The sequence below is a fragment of the Myxocyprinus asiaticus genome, chromosome 39 (assembly GCF_019703515.2).
Source record: "Myxocyprinus asiaticus isolate MX2 ecotype Aquarium Trade chromosome 39, UBuf_Myxa_2, whole genome shotgun sequence".
NCBI classification, from domain to species: domain Eukaryota; kingdom Metazoa; phylum Chordata; class Actinopteri; order Cypriniformes; family Catostomidae; genus Myxocyprinus; species Myxocyprinus asiaticus.
The window spans coordinates 20,188,075-20,212,212 of record NC_059382.1 but is presented as its reverse complement, the minus strand read 5'-3'; the positions used below and the strand labels follow the sequence as shown (position 1 = coordinate 20,212,212).

The following is a 24,138-nucleotide window of genomic DNA, read 5'->3' as shown; positions in this document are numbered from 1 at the left end:
CTGAGATCAAAAGAGCCCGTAGTTACAGAATCACGCTGAAACTGACCATTACCATAACAAACAAGCCTGCGTTATCATTATCATCACAACTTACCGCAACGTGTTTTCTTAGTTGAATCCAAAATTCTGTATGCCAATTCCTGGTTGTTTTGGTGTTGAATGAAGGCATCGCATAAACGTAACCCTTTATTATCCACTGTGCTAAATAAATACAGTGTTTGTTTTGAGCGCTTACTGCTCTTGCTGCAGTGATGAACTTGAGTCGAGTGACAGAGTGCCGCTGTAAAGTTCCGGTGCCGTAAAATTCCCATTAAAAAATATCTCAATAAATTACGCATTTATTAACACTTATTGAATTAAAACCAGTAATGTAATGACAGTAATGTCCCCCATTGTAACAAAGTAAGAGTAAAAAGTACTCACCATTAAATATACTCATAAAAGTACATTTTTTCCAAAACGTTACTCAAGTAAATGTAACAGAGTAAATGTAGCGCATTACTACCCAGATCTGCCTATAAGTTGCTACCAGAATCCTCTGATTTCCCCGAAAAGTGGAAATGCTGTGGCTCTGTGGTGCTTTCAAAACATTTCTCTGTTTATTTGAGCATTCAGACCAGTCAGACACATGCTGCAACATTAGCTCAACCAATGGTGTGAGATTGGGGTGGGACTATCTGTTTCGTCCAATCAATGGCAGACAGGTGTAGTGTTCGGGGAACCTGTTTGAAAACAACCCAATAATAACAGAGCTAGTGGAGCAGAAATTAAACACTTCAGCTTTACATAGTATTCCAAACAAATGTTTGTGTTGAACATACTGCTTAGAAAGACCTATTTCCCCCCTGTGTTTATCTTTCCTTTTTTTGAACGCTATATGATCAATGAACAAAATACATTTTATAATTCAGACAGTTTATATACATTCCATTATCCATAGTTGAATCTCAGTAAAATGTAACAGATGTACTCCCAGACCATTGTCCACCTAGGATGCAATTTTGATTCTTGAAATATAAAGATTTACACTGTGCCTACTACAGATGAGGTATTGTTTCAATCCCTTTTGCTTCATTGAACAAGTTGCTCTCAACAGTGAAGAATCTTAATGAAAGCTTTGCGAAACTCGATGTTGAAAGTGGTGTATATGATGGGATTAACAGCGCTGTTCACATAACCCAACCACGTAAATGCAGTGTAGAGTTCAGGAGGGACTTGGCAGTAAGTGTTCACAATGTGTGTAATAAAGAACGGCAGCCAGCAGATGATAAATACACCTGCAAATAATGCAGACAGAGTTGGTGAAGTGTGCTCCGATAATTTATCAAAGCAAGATAACAGTCTGTATGTGATACTACAGTAGTTCAGGTTTGGGACAGAACTTTAACAAAAACTGTACTTTAAATGTAAAAACTGATTAAAAGTTTTATCCTGGGTTATTTAAAAAATATATATATTGTATCTAAGAATAAAAGTGGAAGATGGATGAACAAGCTCAACTGAACAGAATATCTTAAATTAAATTTAAACAAACACTGCACTGACACACAATATACAGTACCAAGGTACTAAAAAAAAAAAAAAAGCTTACCAAGGACGATAGCTAACATTTGAGTGGCTTTCTTCTCCTTCTGCTGGGAGATTTTGCGTTTGTTCAGACTTTTGACCGATGTCTGTGTCTTGCCATTGGGCGAGACCTGGATCTCAAAGGCTTTGGTCACTTTAGTTATATTACTGGTGTTTCCATTTCTTTTAGATTTGACACCACCTTCAGGCGATGGGGGTGATATGTCAGTCTCTCTTACATTAGAGTTAACAAGCCTGCTGTGTTGTTGACTTGCAGCAGACTGATCCTGCTTCCTTTGTCTTTGAGGGTTTAAGTTTGTGATTTCATCCATTTGGATGTCATCCCCATTGTTTACCACCTCCTTAATGAAGATCTGTCAATAAAAAGAGATGAAAGAAAAGTAATTTGGGCTAAATATAGTTCTGAAATGCACATTATCATGCCTTGTGATGGCAATATACTTTCCACACCTTGTTCGTTTATGATTCATGATTCATGATTCAGAATTTCTTGGTTTGGTTTAAATCTAGAAATGATCATACACTAAAACTAACCCTAGAACCAAACAGAGAACCTGTTCTACATTATTTGTTTGGTTCTACTATATGTTCGGTTCTAGATAGAACAAAACCAAGAACCTCCTCAAGAACCAAAAAGAGAACATGCTCTACAGTCAAATCTAGAAACTACTCTTGAAGAACACAACCAAGAATCTACTCAAGAACCACAAAGAAAACATGCTCTAGACCAAATCTAGAATGTAATATACTGTAGATTCTACTCTATGATCTTAACCTTGAACCTTCTCTAATCTTAAACCAAATCTAGAATATATTGCAGAATGTAATCTAGAAGCTTCTCTAGAATGACATCTAGAACATAATCTAGAGCTACACTAGAATGTAATCTAGAACATAATTAAGAATGTAATTTAGAATTTACCAAAGAGAGAACATGCTCTAGAGCCAAATCTAGATCGTAACCTAGAATGTAATGTAGAACATAACCTAGAACATAATCTAGAACTGAACATACAATACACTGTAGAAAATACTTTAGAATCTACCCTAGAATCAAACCAAGAACCAACTCCAGAACTAAAAATTCTCTAAAATCAACCAACTAATCTTTAAAGGCACTTTGTCTGCACTCACTTTTCATGACCATGGGAAGCCTAATGCTTGTAATATAATGATGCATGTTAAATCAGAAATGTGAATTTTCATTGCAGCACTTCCCATGTTTATAGTTCCAATCAATACAAATTAAGGGATAATGCTTAGAGAGGATATATAAATAAATATTAAATATTTTCTGACAGACACACTGTTGTTTCTAAAATGTCATCCATAGTCATAACTACTGTAATGGGTGTGGATAAGACAAACAGTTAGCAGCAAAAAATAAAAATAAATAAATAAAAAACAAATACTGTTGAGAGCTTTATTTTGAAAGGAAGAGCTCAATTAGCCATACCACATTTTTGTTGTTCACAGGAAAATTCCCACTAGACTTGACGATCACAGTGCACAGTTTCACTTCATCAGGGTGGGTGCATTTCTGAAACACACAAGGGAAAAATACCAGACTGCTTTGACACTTTTAGACCAGAAGGGAATTAGTTGTTCCTTTGCTGACATCCATTCATGTAACTGCTTGGTTGGTAATACCATTCTATTATACTGATATGTTTTGTAAATATCTGCTTGTAGGTAATAATTATACAATAGGTAATGTGGAGCAGAGGTTTGCAAATCCTTTATAATTTCAAATTATCTGCCTGATTAGAACTCTAGCCCTGATGGAAAATCCATCTTAAACTGGTAGCTGTGTATTGGAACATGGTAGCTGGTTTCTAACTAATCCAGTGTGGTTATTAGCTAGTCTAAGCTGGTCATTAGCAGCAAAGCCATTTGAGACCATTTTGGCACCCTGGGTAAGACTGCTTTGTTAGGAGGTGGGGGGGGGGGTTGGGGGCAGCTTCTGATTTTGCGCAAACCCCTATGCCTAGAAACGGCCCTGATTAGCAGGACTAAGCAGGTAGGCCATTCTGATGTGACCAGAAGCAAACAAGCTATCTGCTGGTCATACCAGATTAAGTTGGTCAGGATGGTTTATGGAACATATTTTCTAGTCAAACAGCAAATAACCAGCTTGGATAAGGTAATGACAAGATTGGACCTGCTGGTAAATTCCAAACCACAGCAGGGAAAGGGAAAGCATTGTGTTCTCAGTTTAAAAGGCATACATTTGGGTGCATATTAGGCAGAGATGTGACAAATCTTAAGGAAATAATTTTAAAACTAAATCTAAAAAAGTTTTGTATTTTGAGACACTTGATATATAGACTGATAAGGGCAAGTTTTGCACTTCAAAATGAAAACTCTCCTAAAATAAACACGGTGTTGATCTAAAGCCTGGTTCCGCATCAAAATGCTAGCAGTGACAGAATCTACTGATAGGAGATGTGATGTTTACTTATGCTGTCAGGACACAGTATGAGAACTCCCTAACCACAAATGGTTCTCTTTAATGCACTGATGCCCTTGCCGAGGCTTAGGGTGCATAGATAAGCTATCAGTTTCTTTGAATAATGGTATATTGAATTTATTCTGGACTGTGCATATGCTCCATTGAGAAGTCTGTGTGTCTCTGCTCGGCTTAAAACAATGCACAGACAAAAAATGTATTATAATAACAAAAAGATATGAAGCTGTGGTCATTTCCTGCAGGTGCACGTTGATTTGCTGTATGTTGGGAGAATCAATACAAGAAAAAAGAAAAGGTCATTCAAGACACACTGTAATTACAGATGCAGGGCGGCTTCCGTTCTAGAAACCAGGTGTGGTTCAAGCCATGCAAAGCCCAGATACGTCTGACTACTATCCAAATGTTATACTGCAGGAGTATCTGACTTGATAATTAAGGGTTGGAACTTTAGTGTTTTGATAAAAAAATCTTTAAAATAGTTGCCATTCCGCTAGGGGCGTCAAAACAACAATTTAGATGCGCAAGACGAACTTCAACAGATTGCTGCCTGAAAATTACCTATAATAATTCCTTTTAAAAAGTCAATCCCCATGAAAGAAAGAAAAAAGCACGAACTTCCAATATTCTTCATAAACCAGCTCTGGTTGTCGTAGTACCTTTAAAGTGGAGCTCATTTCCACGTCTGTAACTGGAAAGGTGCGTTTGGTGTTGACGCGTTTCCGTCTCTTACGCAGCACAACGTAGATCTGCACGTATACTAGCAGAGTAATGATGAAGGGTACGTAGAAGGATACAATGGATGAGTACACAACAAAGGCTGGATTTGCAATCACACACAGGGCATCATCATGGGTGACTGCAATATAAAATAGAGTGAAAATTAGCAAGTGACAAAGACACCCAGACAGCATTATAACAATCTATCTTTGCTCTCAAATAGAGATGAGGAAACAAAAAAAACAAAAAAAAGTTCAAACAATCAATACATTTACGTGTGTTAACATGTATTATGTATACATTATGTACTGTATTGACTACTAAGTGATTGCTGGAATCTATACAACAAAGTCAAATAGAAACAGCATAAAGGTATCAATGTGGCAGCAGACCTAATATTTGTAAACTAATACTGCGGAAGCCCTGATGATTTTAAACCTCAGCTTCACAATCTTTCAAGTATCTTGCTGTAAGATTTGTCTTGTATGTCCCCTCATTATTCTGCAATGATGCAAAATAATGCTGATTTAATTACTTCCTCTAATATAACTTTCAAATGAATTGGTGACCTCACTTAATTTGAGCAGCCCCTACCACCAGTTTGCACAAAAGACAATAACACTAATACTCTGTCAATTCACACTCTTGTAAGTGCAAGCTGTTACATTGTACTATATTATTCACTCGCATTTTATGGATCTACAGAGCTGAGATATTCTTCTAAAAATCTTCATTTGTGTTCTGCAGAAGAAAGTCATACACATCTGGGATGGTGATGAGAGAATTTTCATTTTTGGGTGATCTATCCTTTTAAATTGCATGATAATTCATATAAAATTAGAAAAAGCCTTAATTATTCTAGTTTATTGTGAGTTGCATTTATAAGAAAGGATTTGGTATACAGTATCCAGTATACACTCTGGGGAGGATTTGATCTTTAAATTATGGAAGAGAAATGTCTTTACTGCCAGCAGTGGTTCACGCTTAAATGACAAGTTGCTGTCAAACTACAAAAAAGAACAAAAAAGCAGCAAATAAGTATCATAAAAGAACTCAATCTGACTCAATCACTATATTCCAAGCCTTCTGAAGCCATATGAACATTTGTGGCATTATATATGGAAAAGTTTGCCCTCTGTCTCTGTTTGGCATCACTGACAAAGTCCCGAAGGCATTAGTCACAAAGTTTGAATATGTGCAAGCATGAATAAAATTTGGGAGCAACAGTTTTCCAAAAATGTTGTGTTCCACATAAGAAAGGTAGTCATAAGGGTTTGGAATGAGAATGAGTAAATTATGACAGAATGTTCATTTTTGGGTGAGCTGTTCCTTTTAACAGAGATATAGACAATCCAGTCAAAACTGAATATTTTCCTATACTTACCAGTATTATTCAGTCCAAACAGCAGTGGACATGATATAGCAAAAGACAGAATCCACACCACAGAAATCATGACTGTGACTCTCCTCTTAGAGCTGTATCGTGTGTTGTATAACATAGGCATGGCTACTGCTGTATACCTGTGCGAGATAACAGACAGAGTGGATTCACTGTTATTTTACAGCCCTGCATTTGACCTGATTTATTTCCCCTTGCACAGCACAGCTGTGATTCGGCTGCAGGTAAAAAACATTTATGTTTTTAACATTGTTAATGTGTAATATGACCCTTTTCAGAAACCATAGTTCATGAGAAGCGAGTCAATTTACGCAAACACCGCTAATGTCACATGAATTGACCGTCGGGAAACAGATGGTGGGAGACATTATGCTGATACCTGCGGCAAGCATTCTGAGATGCTATTCTTCTCACCACAATTGTACAGAGCGGTTATCTGAGTTACTGTAGACTTTTTCAATTCGAACCAGTCTGGCCATTCTCTGTTGACCTTTCTCATCAACAAGGTGTTTTCATCCACAGAACTGCCGCTCACTGGTGTTTTGTGTTTTTGGCATGTAAATTCTAGAGACTGTTGTGCATAAAAATCCAAGGAGATCAGCAGGTACAGAAAAACTCAAACTAGCCCATCTGGCACCAACAATCATGCAACGGTCCAAATCACTGAGATCACATTTTTCCCCCATTCTGATGGTTGATGTGAACATTATCGGAAGCTCCTGACCCGTATCTGCACGATATAATGCACTGCACTGCTGCCACATGATAATCTGATTAGATAATCTATCTATCTATCTATCTATCTATCTATCTATCTATCTATCTATCTATCTATCTATCTATATATATATATATATATATATATATATATATATATATATATATATATATATACAGTATACACTGGTGGCCAAAAGTTTGGAATAATGTACAGATTTTGCTGTTTCGGAAGGAAATTGGTACTTTAATTCACCAAAGTGGCATTCAACTAAAAAACAAAGTATAGTCAGGACATTACTGATGTAAAAAACAGCACCATCACTATTTGAAAAAAGTCATTTTTGATCAAATCTAGACAGGCCCCATTTCCAGCAGCCATCACTCCAACACCTTATCCTTGAGTAATCATGCTAAATTGCTAATTCAGTACTAGAAAATCACTTACCATTATATCAAACACAGTTGAAAGCTATTTGGTTCGTTAAATGAAGCTTAACATTGTCTTTGTATTTGTTTTTGAGTTGCCAGAATATGCAATAGACTGGCATGTCTTAAGGTCAATATAAGTTAAAAAATGGCAAAAAAGAAACAGCTTTCTCTAGAAACTCATCAGTCAATCATTGTTTTGGGAAATTAAGGCTATACAATGCTTGAAATATAAAAAAAAAACTGAAGATTTCATACAAAGGTGTACATTACAGTCTTCAAAGACAAAGGACAACTAGCTCTAACAAGTCTCTAGTTTGAGAAATAGATGCTTCACATGTCCTCAGCTGACAGCTTCATTGAATTCTACCCGCTCAACACTAGTTTCATGTACAACAGTAAAGGGAAGACTCAGGGGCGCAGGCCTTGTGGAAAGAATTGCAAAGAAAAAGCCACTTTTGAAACAAAAAAAACACAGACACTGGACAACAGATAATTGGAAAAGAGTGTTATGGATCTTAACCCCCATTAAGCTTTTGTGGGATCAGCTAGACTGTAAGGTGTGTGAGAAGTGCCCGACAAGACAGCCAAACCTATGGCAAGTGCTACAGGAAATGTCACCTGAGTATCTGGACAAACTGACAAAGGATCTGCAAAGCTGTCATTGCTGCATGTGGAGGATTTTTGGATGAGAAATCTTTGAAGTAGTTTAAGAAGTTCTGAAAAAAGAAATTCAAATTGTAATAGTAATTTTTCATGTTATTAATGCCCTGACTATACATTGTGATCAGTTAAATGCCACTTTGGTGAAAAAAAGTACCAATTTCTTTCCATAAGAGCAAAATCTGTACATTATTCCAAACTTTTGGCCACCAATGTATGTATATATATATATATACAGGTGCATCTCAATAAATTAGAATGTTGTGGAAAAGTTCATTTATTTCAGTAATTCAACTCAGATTGTGAAACTCGTGTATTAAATAAATTCAATGCACACAGACTGAAGTAGTTTAAGTCTTTGGTTCTTTTAATTGTGATGATTTTGGCTCACATTTAACAAAAACCCACCAATTCACTATCTCAAAAAATTAGAATATTTTGACATGCCAATCAGCTAATCAACTCAAAACACCTGCAAAGGTTTCCTGAGCCTTCAAAATGGTCTCTCAGTTTGGTTCACTAGGCTACACAATCATGGGGAAGACTGCTGATCTGACGGTTGTCCAGAAGACAATCATTGACACCCTTCACAAGGAGGGTAAGCCACAAACATTCATTGCCAAAGAAGCTGGCTGTTCACAGAGTGCTGTATCCAAGCATGTTAACAGAAAGTTGAGTGGAAGGAAAAAGTGTTGAAGAAAAAGATGCACAACCAACCGAGAGAACCGCAGCCTTATGATTGTCCAGCAAAATCGATTCAAGAATTTGGGTGAACTTCACAAGGAATGGACTGAGGCTGGGGTCAAGGCATCAAGAGCCACCACACACAGACATGTCAAGGAATTTGGCTACAATTGTCGTATTCCTCTTGTTAAGCCACTCCTGAACCACAGACAACGTCAGAGGCCTTACCTGGGCTAAGGAGAAGAAGAACTGGACTGTTGCCCAGTGTTCCAAAGTCCTCTTTTCAGATGAGAGCAAGTTTTGTATTTCATTTGGAAACCAAGGTCCTAGAGTCTGGAGGAAGGGTGGAGAAGCTCATAGCCCAAGTTGCTTGAAGTCCAGTGTTAAGTTTCCACAGTCTGTGATGATTTGGGGTGCAATGTCATCTGCTGGTGTTGGTCCATTGTGTTTTTTGAAAACCAAAGTCACTGCACCTGTTTACCAAGACATTTTGGAGCACTTCATGCTTCCTTCTGCTGACCAGCTTTTTAAAGATGCTGATTTCATTTTCCAGCAGGATTTGGCACCTGCCCACACTGCCAAAAGCACCAAAAGTTGGTTAAATGACCATGGTGTTGGTGTGCTTGACTGGCCAGCAAACTCACCAGACCTGAACCCCATAGAGAATCTATGGGGTATTGTCAAGAGGAAAATGAGAAACAAGAGACCAAAAAAATGCAGATGAGCTGAAGGCCAGTGTCAAAGAAACCTGGGCTCCCATACCACCTCAGCAGTGCCACAAACTGATCACCTCCATGCCACGCCGAATTGAGGCAGTAATTAAAGCAAAAGGAGCCCCTACCAAGTATTGAGTACATATACAGTAAATGAACATACTTTCCAGAAGGCCAACAATTCACTAAAAATGTTTTTTTTATTGGTCTTATGATGTATTCTAATTTTTTGAGATAGTGAATTGGTGGGTTTTTGTTAAATGTGAGCCAAAATCATCACAATTAAAAGAACTAAAGACTTAAACTACTTCAGTCTGTGTGCATTGAATTTATTTAATACACGAGTTTCACAATTTGAGTTTAATTACTGAAATAAATGAACTTTTCCACGACATTCTAATTTATTGAGATGCACCTGTATATAGTGCATCCGGAAAGTATTCACAGCGCTTCACTTTTTCCACATTTTGTTATGTTACAGCCTTATTCCAAAATGGATTAAATTCATTATTTTCCTCAAAATTCTACAAACAATACCCCATAATGACAATGTGAAAGAAGTTTGTTTGAAATCTTTGCAAATTTATTAAAAAAAAAAAAAACGAAAAAAAAAAAAATCACATGTGCATAAGTATTCACAGCCTTTGCCATGACACTCAAAATTGAGCTCAGGTGATTCCTGTTTCCACTGATCATCCTTGAGATGTTTCTACAACTTGATTGGAGTCCACCTGTGGTAAATTCAGTTGATTGGACATGATTTGGAAAGGCACACACCTGTCTATATAAGGTCTCACAGTTAACAGTGAATGTCAGAGCACAAACCAAGCCATGAAGTCCAAGGAATTGTCTGTAGACCTCCGAGACAGGATTGTATCGAGGCACAGATCTGGGAAAGGGTACAGAAAAATGTCTGCAGCATTGAATGTCCCAATGAGCACAGTGGCCTCCATCATCCGTAAATGGAAGAAGTTTGGAACCACCAGGACTCTTCCTAGAGCTGGCTGCCCGGCCAAACTGAGCAATCGGGGGAGAAGGGCCTTAGTCAGGGAGGTGACCAAGAACCCGATGGTCACTCTGACAGAGCTCCAGCGTTTCTCTGTGGAGAGAGGAGAACCTTCCAGAAGAACAACCATCTCTGCAGCACTCCACTAATCAGGCCTGTATGGTAGAGTGGCCAGACGGAAGCCACTCCTCAGTAAAAGGCACATGACAGCCTGCCTGGAGTTTGCCAAATGGCACCTGAAGGACTCTCAGACCATGAGAAACAAAGATTGAACTCTTTGGCCTGAATGGCAAGCGTCATGTCTGGAGGAAACCAGGCACCACTCATCACCTGGCCAATACCATCCCTACAGTAAAGCATGGTGGTGGCAGCATCATGCTGTGGGGATGTTTTTCAGCGGCAGGAACTGGGAGACTAGTCAGGATTGAGGGAAAGATGAATGCAGCAATGTACAGAGACATCCTTGATGAAAACCTGCTCCAGAGCGCTCTGGTCCTCAGACTGGGGCGAAGGTTCATCTTCCAATAGGACAATGACCCTAAGCACACAGCCAAGATAACAAAGGAGTGGCTACAGGACAACTCTGTGAATGTCCTTGAGTGGCCCAGCCAGAGCCCAGACTTGAGCCCGAATGAACATCTCTGGAGAGATCTGAAAATGGCTGTGCACCGACGCTCCCCATCCAACCTGATGGAGCTTGAGAGGTCCTGCAAAGAAGAATGGGAGAAACTGCCCAAAAATAGGTGTGCCAAGCTTGTTGCATCATACTCAAAAAGACTTGAGGCTGTAATTGGTGCCAAAGGCGCTTCAACAAAGTACTGAGCAAAGGCTGTGAATACTTAATGAATTTAATCCATTTTGGAATAAGGCTGTAACATAACAAAATGTGGAAAAAGTGAAGCGCTGTGAATACTTTCCGGATGCACTGTATAGATATATATATATATATATATATACACATTTCCAAATATTACCATGGCATCCATGTGTGGTTGCAGATTCAACCAGCTATACTGTATTTGTGAATCAATTTCACAAAAATCAATTACAAAAGAAAAAGTTAATTAATGGACATTTTTGAAGCAGTACACAAATAATTCCCAAAACTAAAACTAACTTTACCACACTAGTGCAATTGGTTTGCATTTATTTGTGTATTACATCATGAATATTATGAAATAAAGTGTGTTAAAATATATATAGGGTACAACGGGGCTAAAGGCACACCTTAATGAAAATTTTATTCAACAAAATTTGAAGATTCAAGAAATACATTTCTTTTGATTGAATATTGATGGTGGCAAGGGGGACTTTTATCCCACACCTGGATCGGATTGAGGTCAGGGCTTCGTGATGGCCACTCCAATACCATGACTTTGTTGTCCTTAAGCCATTTTGCCACAACTTTGGAGGTATGCTTGGGGTCATTGTCCATTTGGAAGACCCATTTGCGACAAAGCTTTAACTTCCTGGCTGATGTCTTGAGATGTTGCTTCAATATATCCACATAAATTTCCTTCCTCATAATGCCATCTATTTTGTGAAGTGTACCAGTTCCTCCTGCAGAAAAGCACCCCCACAACATGATGCTGCCAACCCCATGCTTCACGGCTGGGATAGTGCTCTTCGGCTCTTCCTCCAAACATAACGATGGTCAATATGGATTAACAGTTCAATTTTTGTTTCTTCAGACCAGAGGACATTTCTCTAAAAAGTAAGATCTTTGTCCCCATGTGCACTTGCAAACTGTAATCTGTCTTTTTTATGGCAGTTTTAGAGCAGTGGCTTCTTCCTTGCTGAGCAACCTTTCAGGTTATGTTGATATAGGACTCGTTTTACTGTGGATATAGATACTTGTCTACCTGTTTCCTCCAGCATCTTCACAAGGTCCTTTGCTGTTGTTCTGGAATTGATTTGCACTTTTCACACTAAACTACGTTCATCTCTAGGAGACAAAATGCATCTCCTTCCCGAGCATTATGATGACTGCGTGGTCCCATGGTGTTTATACTTACGTACTATTGTTTGTACAGATGAACATTGTACCTTCAGGTGTTTGGAAATTGCTCCCAAGGATGAATCAGACTTGTGGAGGCCCACAATTTTTTTCTGAGGTCTTGGCTGATTTCTTTTGATTTTCCCATGATGTCAAGCAAAGAGGCACTGAGTTTGAAGTTAGGCCTTAAAATACATCCACAGGAACACCTCCAATTGACTCCAATTATCGAATTAGCTAATTGGCTAATTGCCTAAACGCTTGACATCATTTTATAGAATTTTTCAAGCTGCTTAAAGGTACAGTTAACTCGAATTGTGATAGTCAATTAAAAGTGAAAAATTACTCGTGTCATGCACAAAGTAGATGTCCTAAACAACTTGCCAAAACTATAGTTTGCTGATATGAAATCTGTGGAGTTGTTAAAAAATGAGTTTTAATGACTTCCACCTTAGTGTATGTAAACTTATGACTTCAACTGTATATATATATTGGCCTTTCTCCTCATATATTGATATGTAAGATTAATTCAATTAATTAATTTGCATATCATGTCATTAATTGGATTTATCATTTTAATTGATTGACAGCCCTACAATCAACTAATGTGAAATTTTAAAGTTTATAGTCTACATAGCAGCAACCTCAGTACCAGAATAGATTTATATTTAGGAGTTAAAGCTGAGTTGTTCTGCCTTTTGGCCCGAGGAACCAAATTATATCTCGGTCAACATTACACCACTCTTGTAAAAGCTGTGAAGAAACACGTACCTGTCAATACTGATGGCACACAGATTGAGTATGCTTGCTGTGCACATCATCACGTCCAGGGTGACAAAGATGTCACAATGGATTGTGCTGAACCGCCACTCTCCCACCACCTGGGAGGACAGACATGGATAACTAAAAGCTCTTCTGATTATAGAAAAATCTGAATGCAACCTACATTGAAAAAAAAGTAAAAAACAAATGTAATCAAATTAAATGGTGACTGAAACTTGTCTCTTTTTTTGTTCCATGGAGGATAGTCATATAGGTTTGGACAGTGCTGGGTAGATTGCTTCTGAATTGCAATCTGGTACTAATTACAGATTACATGACTAGAATTGCAATCAGTAATTCAGAAACATGGATTCCAGACATATTTATGTGGTGTAAAAATTATTTTGCTCCATGATGGTGATAGAGCTAGGTCTTCCATAAATGAGAGGCTCAAATATGTTTGAGTTTAACAGGTGTTTCTTATGGGAGTTTCTAAAATTATGGACAGGTGCCCTGGGGCACGTTAAACAAGCATGGTCTTACAAACATTACAAATGGCATCCATGTGTGGTTACAGATTCAACCAGCTATACTGTATTTGTGCATCAATGTCACAAAAAACAATCACAAAAGCAAAAGTTAATTAATAGACATTTTTGAAGCAGAGTACACAATCAATTTGCAAAACTAAAACTAACTTCACCACACTAGTGCAATCGGTTTGCATTTATTTGTAGATTATATTGTGAATATTATGAAGTGTGCTTGTGCATTTTTATGCGTTTGATGGACAAAACCCTTCCAAAGACATTGCGACACATGGTTAAATGACACAGAATGAGTGATATTTCAAATAATAATTAACCTGTTGATGTGCATGCCAAGGCCCAGGAGGAGGCTACATTCCTGGTAGAGTGCACTCACAGTCCCAAAGGGGACAGCGCACCCTGGGCCTGGTATGCCAACGCAATGGCGTCCACAATCCAGTGGGCAATCCTCTGTTTGGAGACAGCGTTCCCCTTCTGCTGTCCCCCAAAACAGACAAAGAGCTGCTCGGAGCATCTAAAGCTCTCTGTGCAGTCCAAATAGATATGTAAAGCGTGTACTGAACACAGCAATGACAAGGCTGGGTCTGCCTCCTCGCTTGCAGGTTCACCACCTGATCTTTAAAGGGGGTAGTGGGAACCTTGGGCACATAGCCCGGCTGGGGTCTCAGGATCATGTGAGAGTACGCCGGATCAAACTCTAGGCACATATCGCTGACAGAGAATGCTTGCAGGTCCCCAACCCTCTTGATGGTGGTGAGCGCAGTCAGTACGGTCATTTTCAAGGAGAGGTCTTTCAGCTCAACTGACTCTAAGGGCTCGAAAGGGGCTCTCTGTAGGCCCAGCAGGACCACAGAGAGGTCCCATGAGGGAACGAGTTGCGGCCTAGGAGGATTCAACCTCCTGGCGCCTCTAAGGAACCTGGTGATCAGGTCGTGCTTCCCCAAAAACTTACCGTCCACTGCATCGTGGTGTGCCGCTATAGCGACTACATACACCTTCAAGGTGGAGGGGGACAGCCGCCCCTCCAACCTCTCCTGCAGGAAGGAAAGCACCAACCCGACTGCACAACTCTGTGGGTCTTTGCCTCGGGAAGAACACCAATTTGCGAATAGGCGCCACTTCAAGGCGTACAGTCGCCTGGTAGAAGGGGCCCTGCCTGAGTGATAGTGTCTACCACCGTGGGTGGTAGACCACTCAGATCTTCTGCATCCCATCCAAGGGCCAGATGTTGAGGTTCCAGAGGTCTTGTCAAGTGTGCCAGATCGTGCCTCGTCCCTGAGAAAGAAGGTTCTTCCTCAGGGGAATTTGCCAGGGAGGGGCTGTGGCGAGGAACGTGAGTTCCGAGAACCAAGTCTGGGTGGGCCAGTAGGGCGCTACAAACAAGACCTCTTCCTCGTCCTCCCTGACCTTGCACAACGTCTGTGCAAGTAGGCTCACTGGGGAAAACGCATATTTGTGCAGACCCTGGGGCAGGCTGTGCGCAAGTGCGTCCGTGCTGAGGAGGGCCTCGGACAGGGAATACGACAGCGGGCAGTGGGAGGATTCCCGGGAGGCAAACAGGTCTACCTGTGCCTCGCCGAATCAACTCCAAATCAGCTGGACCACCTGGGGGTGGAGCCTCCACTCTCCCCTGAGCGTCACCTGCCGTGACAATGTGTCCGCTGTGCGATTGAGTTCGCCGGGGATATGAGTGGCCCGCGCCGACTTTAGCCGCCGCTGGCTCCAGAAGAGGAGATGGCGGGCGAGTTGCGACATGCGGGACGAGTGTTTATGTACGCTACCATCGCCATGTTGTCCGTCTGGACCAACACATGCTTGCCCTGGATCAACGGCCGAATCCTCTGCAGGGCGAGCAGTACCGTGAGCAACTCGAGGCAGTTGATGTGCCAACGTAGACGAGGGCCTGTCCAGGAACCTGCAGATGCATGCCCATTGCAAACGGTGTTTGTCATGATGACGGCTTGCCTGGAAACCTGCTCTAGGGGAACCCCTGCCCGTAGAAATGCCAGGTCCGTCCAAGGGCTGAACAAGCGGCAGCAGATCGGCATGATAGCCATGCGATACGTGCCATGGCGCCATGCCCATCTCGGGACTCGAGTCTGAAGCCAGTGCTGAAGTGTTCTCATATGCGTCATCCCGAGGGGCTTGACCGCCGCTGAGGATGCCATATGCCCCAGGAGCCTCTGAAATTGTTTCAGTGGGACCACTGTTCTCCCCCTGAATGCCTTCAGGCAATTCAGCACCGGCTGAGCGCACTCGTTCGTGAGACGAGCGGTCATAGCAATTGAGTCCAACTCCATCCCGAGAAAAGAGATGTTCTGTGTCAGGGCGAGCTTGCTCTTTTCCCAGTTGACCTGAAGCCGCAATCGGCTGATGTGTCTGAGCACCAGGTCTCTGTGTGCACACAACAGATCTCGAGAGTGAGCTAGGATCAGCCAGTCATCGAGATAGTTGAGGATGCAGACGCCCACTTCCCTTAGCGGGGCAAGCGCTGCCTCTGAGACCTTCGTGAAGACGTGAGGCGACAGGGACAGACCGAAGGGGAGGACCTTGTACTGGTATGCCTGACCCTCAAAGGCAAACCGAAGGAACTGTCTGTGACGAGGCAGGATCGAGACATGAAAGTATGCATCTTTCAGTTCTCATGGTGGAGTAGGGCGGGAAGTGCTACGTTGGGGGCCTCATGTCCCGATCTCGCTGTATAGGGAGAGACGTTAGGGCACTTATCTTGCTCCGTGTACCCAACGTAGGACTGGTCAGTGACGGGGGAGGAGGCTGAGCGTCCTGTTAGCCAGCCACAACCGCCTGTTCGTGGGTGTGTCATGGCCGGGTGCGTAGAGGCGGGAAACCCACACCTGTAATGCCCTGGCTGCGAATGCTCAGTGCAGGGTCCCCTTCAGGCGTGCGGCGAACTCAAAAAAGGGAACCAAGGATTCTCCCTCCAGCCCTCCACCGGGTAGCTCTATGCCGGGGGCCAAGCTGTTGGCTCAGCCTGCGGTTGAGCCGATGTTGCCACCGTAGGAAGATCGCCGTGGCGACGGGCAGACGGGTTGCACGATCTTGAACCACGCCGGGACAAGGTACGCTGAATGGCCTTGGTCTGCTGCTTTACCGTCGAAAATTGCTGCACGAAGTCGTCGACGGTGTCGCCAAAAAGGCCAGCCTGGGAAATGGGGGCGTCAAGGAAGCGAACCTTGTCGGCATCCCTCATCTCAAACAGATTGAGCCAAAGGTGGTGCTCCTGGACCACCAACGTGGACATCGCCTGCCCGAGAGCCCACGCTGTGACCTCCGTCGCCCGTAGGGTGAGGACAGTCACCGAGCGCAGCTCCTGCATTACTCCAAGGTCAGGACCACCCTTGTGCAGCTCTTTCAATGCCTTGGCCTGGTGGACCTGCAGGAGGGCCATGGCATGCAGAGTGGAGGCGGCCCGCCCCGCGGTACTGTAACCCTTCGCTGTCAGAGACGATGTAGTCTTACAGGCCTTGGATGGGAGCCTAGGATGGTTCTGCCAGGTGGCGGCGCTCTGTGGGCACAAGTGCACCGCAATCGCTTGCTCTACCTGGGGAACGTCCATGTAGCACCTGGCCGCCCCGAGTGTTGAGAGCAGCAGAACTCGAAAGCCCGGTCTGGGCAGTGAAAGGTGCCCGCCATGACTTCGCGAGTTCTTTATGCACCTCCGGGAAGAAAGGCACGGTGAGCAGCGCTCCGACCCCAGGAAACAATCATCAAGCCGCGAGGGTTCAGGGCAGGGCGGAGGGTTCCATTCTAGCCTGATGCTCGCGGCAGTCCGAGCAAGCATGGCCGTCAGCTCGGCATCAGCCTCAGACTGGGCGACCACACCCGAAGGCGGAAGCCCAGCCAAGTCCTCCGCATCGGACTGAAGCAGCCTGCTCTCCAATGCTGTTATGGAGATCTCATCCTCCTCCTGAATGCTGAATGAGAGGTCTAACCCACTCTGAGGCGGGCCACCTGACTCATCCCAGAACTCAACCGGGGCGCACGAGCATGCTGGGGATTAGGAGGTCCATGGGGATTCACCTGGCGGAGTTACTCCCATTGAAGTTCCCAAATCGCCCCCAGCACTGACCGTCGCGGTCATGTTCCCGCAGGCAGAAGAACCGGTATGGGCAGCGGCTGGAGTGGCTTTCCCTCTGAGGAAGGAAAGCCACGATCGCAATCCGGCCATAGTCATGCTCTCGCAGTGTGGACATGAACCATCCACAAATGCTGTCTCAGCATGTCTGGAGCCCATCGTGACCGTCAGAAGCGGAGAAATAACGACCGCAACCAGGAACTGCACTTCACCAGAAAGGCATCTTTAAAAAGACGCTTTCCGTCAGTGCCCACTCTTTTAGGTAATATATACTCTTTTAGGGAGAAATATACTGTTTTAGTGCTCAACGCGTGCTGTCGAAGCACCCAGGGGCATTCTCCACACTTATCTGTGCGAGAGGGGGAGAAACCGCTGTGATGCAGCGTGAAATCCAACAGCCGCAGAGATCGCTTGCTTTCTACAGAGGTGAATGGATTGGCAGTGGAATACATCAACACCGCTCGGCTCCGAAGAAAAAATCTGAATGAGTGGTTGCGCACCAGCTCCTTTTATCCCCGTATGTCTGGGGGAGTGGCATGCAAATTCTACTCACCAATTTTCATTGGCCTTTCTCAAACATCAGAGAAAGGGGCTCCCAAGGGCGACCCCTAGTGTCACTACATTGACACAACTTCGAGTGAGTGACAGATAGGGAACTGATCATATTTGTTTTTAAAAGAGACGTTTTTTTTTAAGTTCACACAGAACAAGAACACTGTGTCTGCATTGCTAGCAATTTGCCTTTTTCAGTCAGCTTACCTTTCTTTTTTTGTGCTGTCTCAAAGAAAATACAAATATAATTTGAATTTATTTTCATCACTGATGTATCTGTAAAATGACATGAGTACTAAATTGTTTACTGCCCTCAAGTTGTTCACCCTCATTGTGTGTTTTTTTTTTCAGTGGAATCTTAATACAGTCTTTTCCTCAAGAATCTTTACGCTCTTTTCCATAAATAGTTCATATTGACCATTGCTATGGCATGGTGGCTCAGTGGGTAGCACTGTTGCCTCACAACAACAAAAAAGTCCTGGGTTTGAGTCCTGGCTTAGTAGTGTGGATTTTGCATGCTCTCCCTGTGTTCGCATGAGTTTCCTTCAGGTGCTCCGGTTTCCACCACAGTCCAAAAAAGTAATGCAGGTTATGTTAACTGGAGACCCTAAATTGTATATCTGTCACCTTTACTAGTGCTGTATAATATTTATCCTTTTTGAAACTTGACTGCTCCTGCTCACTATAAATGGCTATTCTATGGAATAGAGCTGCTTAAAATTTCTATATGTTCCAAGAAAATGCAACAGCATATGTGTCTGGAATAACGTAAGGGTGTGTAAATGACATAATTTTTCATTATTAGATGAACTACTCTTTTAACTGGTGGCTCATTTTTTGAGCACAGACCTGACAAGGACAAACTCAAAATAAGTCTCTTTTAAAAGAAGACTCTTAGGAGATGCTGTCCAAATGTCAGAATTAATTTAATTCATAAAGAAATTATTTAGAAAATCTTAAATTGAATGTAAATTATTAACAAATAATATTGGCATTAAAAATATACAATACTGTCTTTGCCACAACCTAAAAAACACAAAGGAAGCCACAAACCACAGGTCTTACCATGTCCTAGTTCTAATCTGATGGTGATAATGCTCTACTTTGTGTTTTATAGATAATTTTCTTAGACAATTTTAAGTGAATTTTTAAAAAAACTACAAAATCTTGCCAGATTACCACACTCATTAAATTACTTTACAATACACACACATTCACTCTTTGTCTTAAGCCTGATATGCTGAAAACTGCTCAGTTAATGTTTTCACATTCACATTCACAATTACAAATGACGAACCACATACTGTACATGACATATTTTCAAAATTCAAAATGGCAAATTTCGCCAAATGGTGAATACAGTAGTTTGCACCGTTGGAAATTACTGTCGGTTGATACAACATTTCAATCGAAAAATAGTGGAAAATATTGCATGTTTAGTTAGATGACAATAACACTATTAACATGAGCTGCTTGCTAATGTGCAGAATAATGCACAAGGTTCCCGCTTAACTTTTGACACTTGAGTCCTGCCTTTATTGATTTTATTGGCTTACTCAAACGACGCTGACAAGATGTGTTAGACTACTGAGCATGATAAAAATTTAACTTTATTAAAACACCATTATTCCTGCAATGACTTAATGACAATTAGACTGGCCATATCTGATTAGTGGGGAAATGTCCCCCTCAATGTATATTGTGATTACGACCCTGATTATAGCCACCTGGCTTGTGGTATCAGGTCTGTGTATGCAATTCCAAAACTGCACCCTCAAGTGTCACTGCAAAGGCATAGTGTGTGAAGACGGTGTGAATATGCTTCCGCTTTTCCCCATCATTTTTCCAGTCACCACTGTTAATAATTCCTTTAATACTACTTATTATAATAAATACAAATAAATATAAAGGTTGATTGCCTTGCAGTGATTTGGTCATGGTGAAGTTCGGGGAGTTTAGAGAAAGGTTTGATCTGGGTAAAATTAACCATGGTTTTACTATAGTAACATTGTAATAACTATGTTTTTTGGTGGAAGCCAAAGTCTTATTACTACAGTAATATGCTGTTAATACAGTAACCATGTTTACTATTTATTACTGTGGTCTGCATTCCCGTGGAACTCCAGCAGGACCCGCAGAACCTGACCAGATTTCTTGTGGAGCAGCATTACATTTCCAAGTTGAAAGCGGTAGCGGACGGTATGTCCATGAGTTGTGTGCAGGAGCAGGAGATCACAGAAGAGCCTAAAAAATCAGATGTGCATATCTATTTTTATATTATTCATTTATGAATGGAAAAAAAAAAAAAAACAGTAATTATTATTTTATTTTATATTTAATTTCTTAAAATCCAATGGAAAAAAATTGCACACAACAAGCACATCAAATTATCCAATATTTGCAAACAGGCTGTAGTCAACGGCACTTTACAAGAATGGCAGAACATAGTGTGGACCCACTGTGTCATCAAAGGATGTGAAACTGGGACTGGAAATTGGTCAATTTAAGTGTTGAGTAACCAACCTCAGGCAAGTCAGATGGGCATCATGTCACGCGTCATCTGATAATACCAATAACAGAAAAATAAAACGTTATTTGTGTACACTTGTTGTCTATTTGTATGGCTTTTTCCCTATGTGGAAAACAAATGTGGGGTTGTGGGAATGGTAGCAATGGGGAAGAAAATCACTGCAGGCAGAAAGTGGGTGAACATGGAGTAAACTTCAGCGGGAGCGTCTGGGTGTGGGATAGAATCTTGCGGGAGTTGGTGGGAGCGGGATGGAAAAAACAGTCCCGCGTAGACCTCTATTTTAAGGGAAGGTTAGGGTTAGGTTTAGGGGTAGGGGTTGGTATAGGGTGTCTGAAAAAATTAGACACAAACAAGACAATTGCTGACATAGAATTAAGAGTATGGAGCTATAAAATGAATGTAGGTAGCATAGCTCAGATAATTTTATCTCAATGCTGTTTAGCAGAAACAACTGAGATTTCAATTATGATTGTTCCATGGGAACCACCTGCTTGTCTCGTTTGAAAGTCTGGGAATCCATTTGCAACAGTTTCAGCCACTACACTAGGTAATGATGTTTTAACCAATAAAAAAATTTGCATTTTCTCTAGTTTACGTGATAACACTGGCAGAGAAGCAGTATAACACAGGTCAGCCTCATGCACAGTTTGCAGCTCCCGAGTTGGCTGGCAGAACTCTGTGAGCTGCTTCTGATTAATGTGTGTCCGCAGGCAAGCTAAGGATATCGCATGCCTCTTGATGAGCTTATAGGTTCCTGTCTCTGGAGTTTGCATTGCTGTCATTGATTAAAGAATTATTTGACACCTCTAATGAAAGCTGCTGTGAGTTGACGGAATCAGTTCATCACCATATCGTCTAACTCAGATGAAATGAGCCTCACTACTCTCATTCTCAGACATAGCTGGTGATAAAAACACTGAGAGAGGGAGAGAGATAGAGAGAGAGAGAGAGAGAGAGAGAGAGAGAGGTCCACCCAACAAGCAAACTTTCTTACATTGCTGTGCATAATAAAAAGCTAATCTAAAGCGCTTGATTTGATCGATAATGATTGCTTGCTAGCATAATTTGGTTATTTTCATGACTCATGTCTCAACGTGTTCTGAATATTTTTTAAAGTTGTTTACACAAAGCCAAGTGTCTTCTGGAATGACAGCTAATATACTAAAATATCTCATCAGTCCTAATAATATTATTGAGGACTTGTGCACTTGTGCACCACACAAGCAGCAATTTTTTCTAATTTAGCTAATAAATAGACTCCTTCTCAGTGCAATAAAATGATATCATTTCATTTCAACCATCTCACAGCAGTTCTCAGTAAATAAATAATCTAAATAAATTTGCATCTAAATAAATGATGACAAACAAATGACTGAGAATGCATTTACTCAATGCTGACCTTTAGAAGACAATAACATATCGGTGAATCCTATAAAAATACTATTTGTTATAATAATGAAAAAAGCTATAAATTGGATGTGCTGCATTTGAAGTGTCACTTTGACCTATAGTTCAGACTCAGAGCCCAGTTTAAATTGCATTACCAACCTGGTTGCATTAGTGTCAGAAGAACTTGAGTCAGGGTTATGATCTGAAGGTACATTTCAGCCTACTGTATGGATTTTGCTTGTAATTTGATAGCTTTGGTAATAAGTATAGCTCAATGACACACAAGGGATGCTACTTTTATACAACCCGGGGTTCAAAATAACTGGAAAACCTGTTGCAAGGATGAGATATGTCTAAAATTATACATGTGCTAGCGGCTACTACAATTTGATTAGCTAGAATGAGGTTTAATACACTGTGGTGCCTCTTCTTAGTTAATCCTCACAAAGATTTATTCTTATGCATTATGAAGCAGATGGCAAAATAAATTACAGTCTAAATCAGAGAACAATCTAATAAAATATACTTGCATTATTACAAACCACACAGAGTCTACTTTGTGCAAGGAGCTTTCTTTTCAAAGTAAAATTATTATAGCATGCCTAATATAACTTTATGATCACCAGAGAAGAATCCGATCATCACATTATAACCTACCTCAAGGTACACCACCCATGGCATTACAAGAGTCGCCACTAGCAGGTCAGCCACGGCTAAGCTGACTATCAGGTAGTTGGTGGTAGTTTGCAGGGCTTTCTCCCTGGAAACGGCCATACACACCAGCACATTGCCAAAAACAATGACGAAAATGAGCAGTGTGAGAAGCATGGCGTAGTAATTGTACTGGTGCTTCCCCCCTTGTTCTGTAACATTGAAGTCCTGGGATCCATTTTCAAAGAAGCTCTCATTATAGGCATACTCTGTGAAGACTTCCATCAGATGTAGATGGTTGAGGCCACGTAGAGGCCCTAGAATCGTGGACAAAAGAGATGTTTCATTAAAGAAATCCAGTATAATATTTTTTACAGCTGAAGTGTGTAATTTTTTCAATGTTAAGATATTTTCCCAGAGGAAAATTGTAGGCTATTGCTCAAAGGTTACTCTTTAATAGCTCGGGAGACATAATTGTCTAAATGTCTTTAGGAAACACAGACCTTATATTCACATATTTGATTTTTGATGGGAATGACAACGAGGCTGTGAGGGATAGACGTACATTCTCTTCAATAGGCTGTACTGCAGTTTAAAGCATTTTTGGGTAGATCCGCAGACAAAACATTGAAAAAAAAAACCATTATTTCAAGAACATTACGTAGTCAAAAATCTCCAGACAACATGAGTTGTGAAAAATCAGAAGTGATCTAGGAGCTTTTTACAGCTTTATAACATGCGTGCCATTGAAGAGATGGTAAGTCTATCCCTCACAGCCTCGTTGTCATTCCCATTAAAAATCAAAGATGGTGCTACTGTGAATAAGGTCTATTGCTGACATACAGTATGAGTACAGTGCTATAAAATGGCTGTGGATAGCATAGCTCACATAATTTGGTTTTGGAAGTATTTGATGTGAAATGTTTCATATTAAAATCATATTCAAATTGAATTGAAATATTCTTATTGAAATTTCATATTGAAATCTCAGATTTTGATTGCAGACTTTGGTATCCTGACTAATCTGAACATAACTTGTGACATTATTAAGATCTCTTCTGAAACTCTAGAGGAAACACACGTAAGCTTGGTAGGGTTGCTAGGGTTTTCTGAAGCAGGAGACTTCAGAAAACATCTCAATGTTTCAATCAATTTACTCTCCATTTAATACAATTGCTGTCTAACAGAAACAATCATGTTTGTAATTTTGCTTTTCTCAGCATGATCAC

The 24,138-nt window shown here is 41.1% G+C and overlaps 1 protein-coding gene across 2 annotated transcripts; it reads right to left on the bottom strand.

The window, feature by feature from the left end:
* Positions 1-1,035: 1,035 nt before the first annotated feature.
* Positions 1,036-23,194, bottom strand: LOC127429742 (D(2)-like dopamine receptor). Of its 2 annotated transcripts, XM_051678874.1 has the most exons (8): positions 22,916-23,194; positions 13,153-13,262; positions 6,159-6,295; positions 4,714-4,913; positions 4,074-4,076; positions 3,044-3,127; positions 1,592-1,928; positions 1,036-1,277 (listed from the first exon to the last, which is right to left on the bottom strand). In XM_051678874.1, the coding sequence occupies exons 1-8, from the start codon at positions 23,192-23,194 to the stop codon at positions 1,090-1,092; spliced, it is 1,338 nt and encodes a 445-aa protein (XP_051534834.1). In that variant the 3' UTR covers positions 1,036-1,089. The 2 variants fall into 2 exon arrangements, with proteins under 2 accessions (XP_051534834.1, XP_051534835.1); XM_051678875.1 differs by lacking the exons at positions 3,044-3,127; positions 4,074-4,076.
* Between the last annotated feature and the right edge of the window lie 944 nt (positions 23,195-24,138).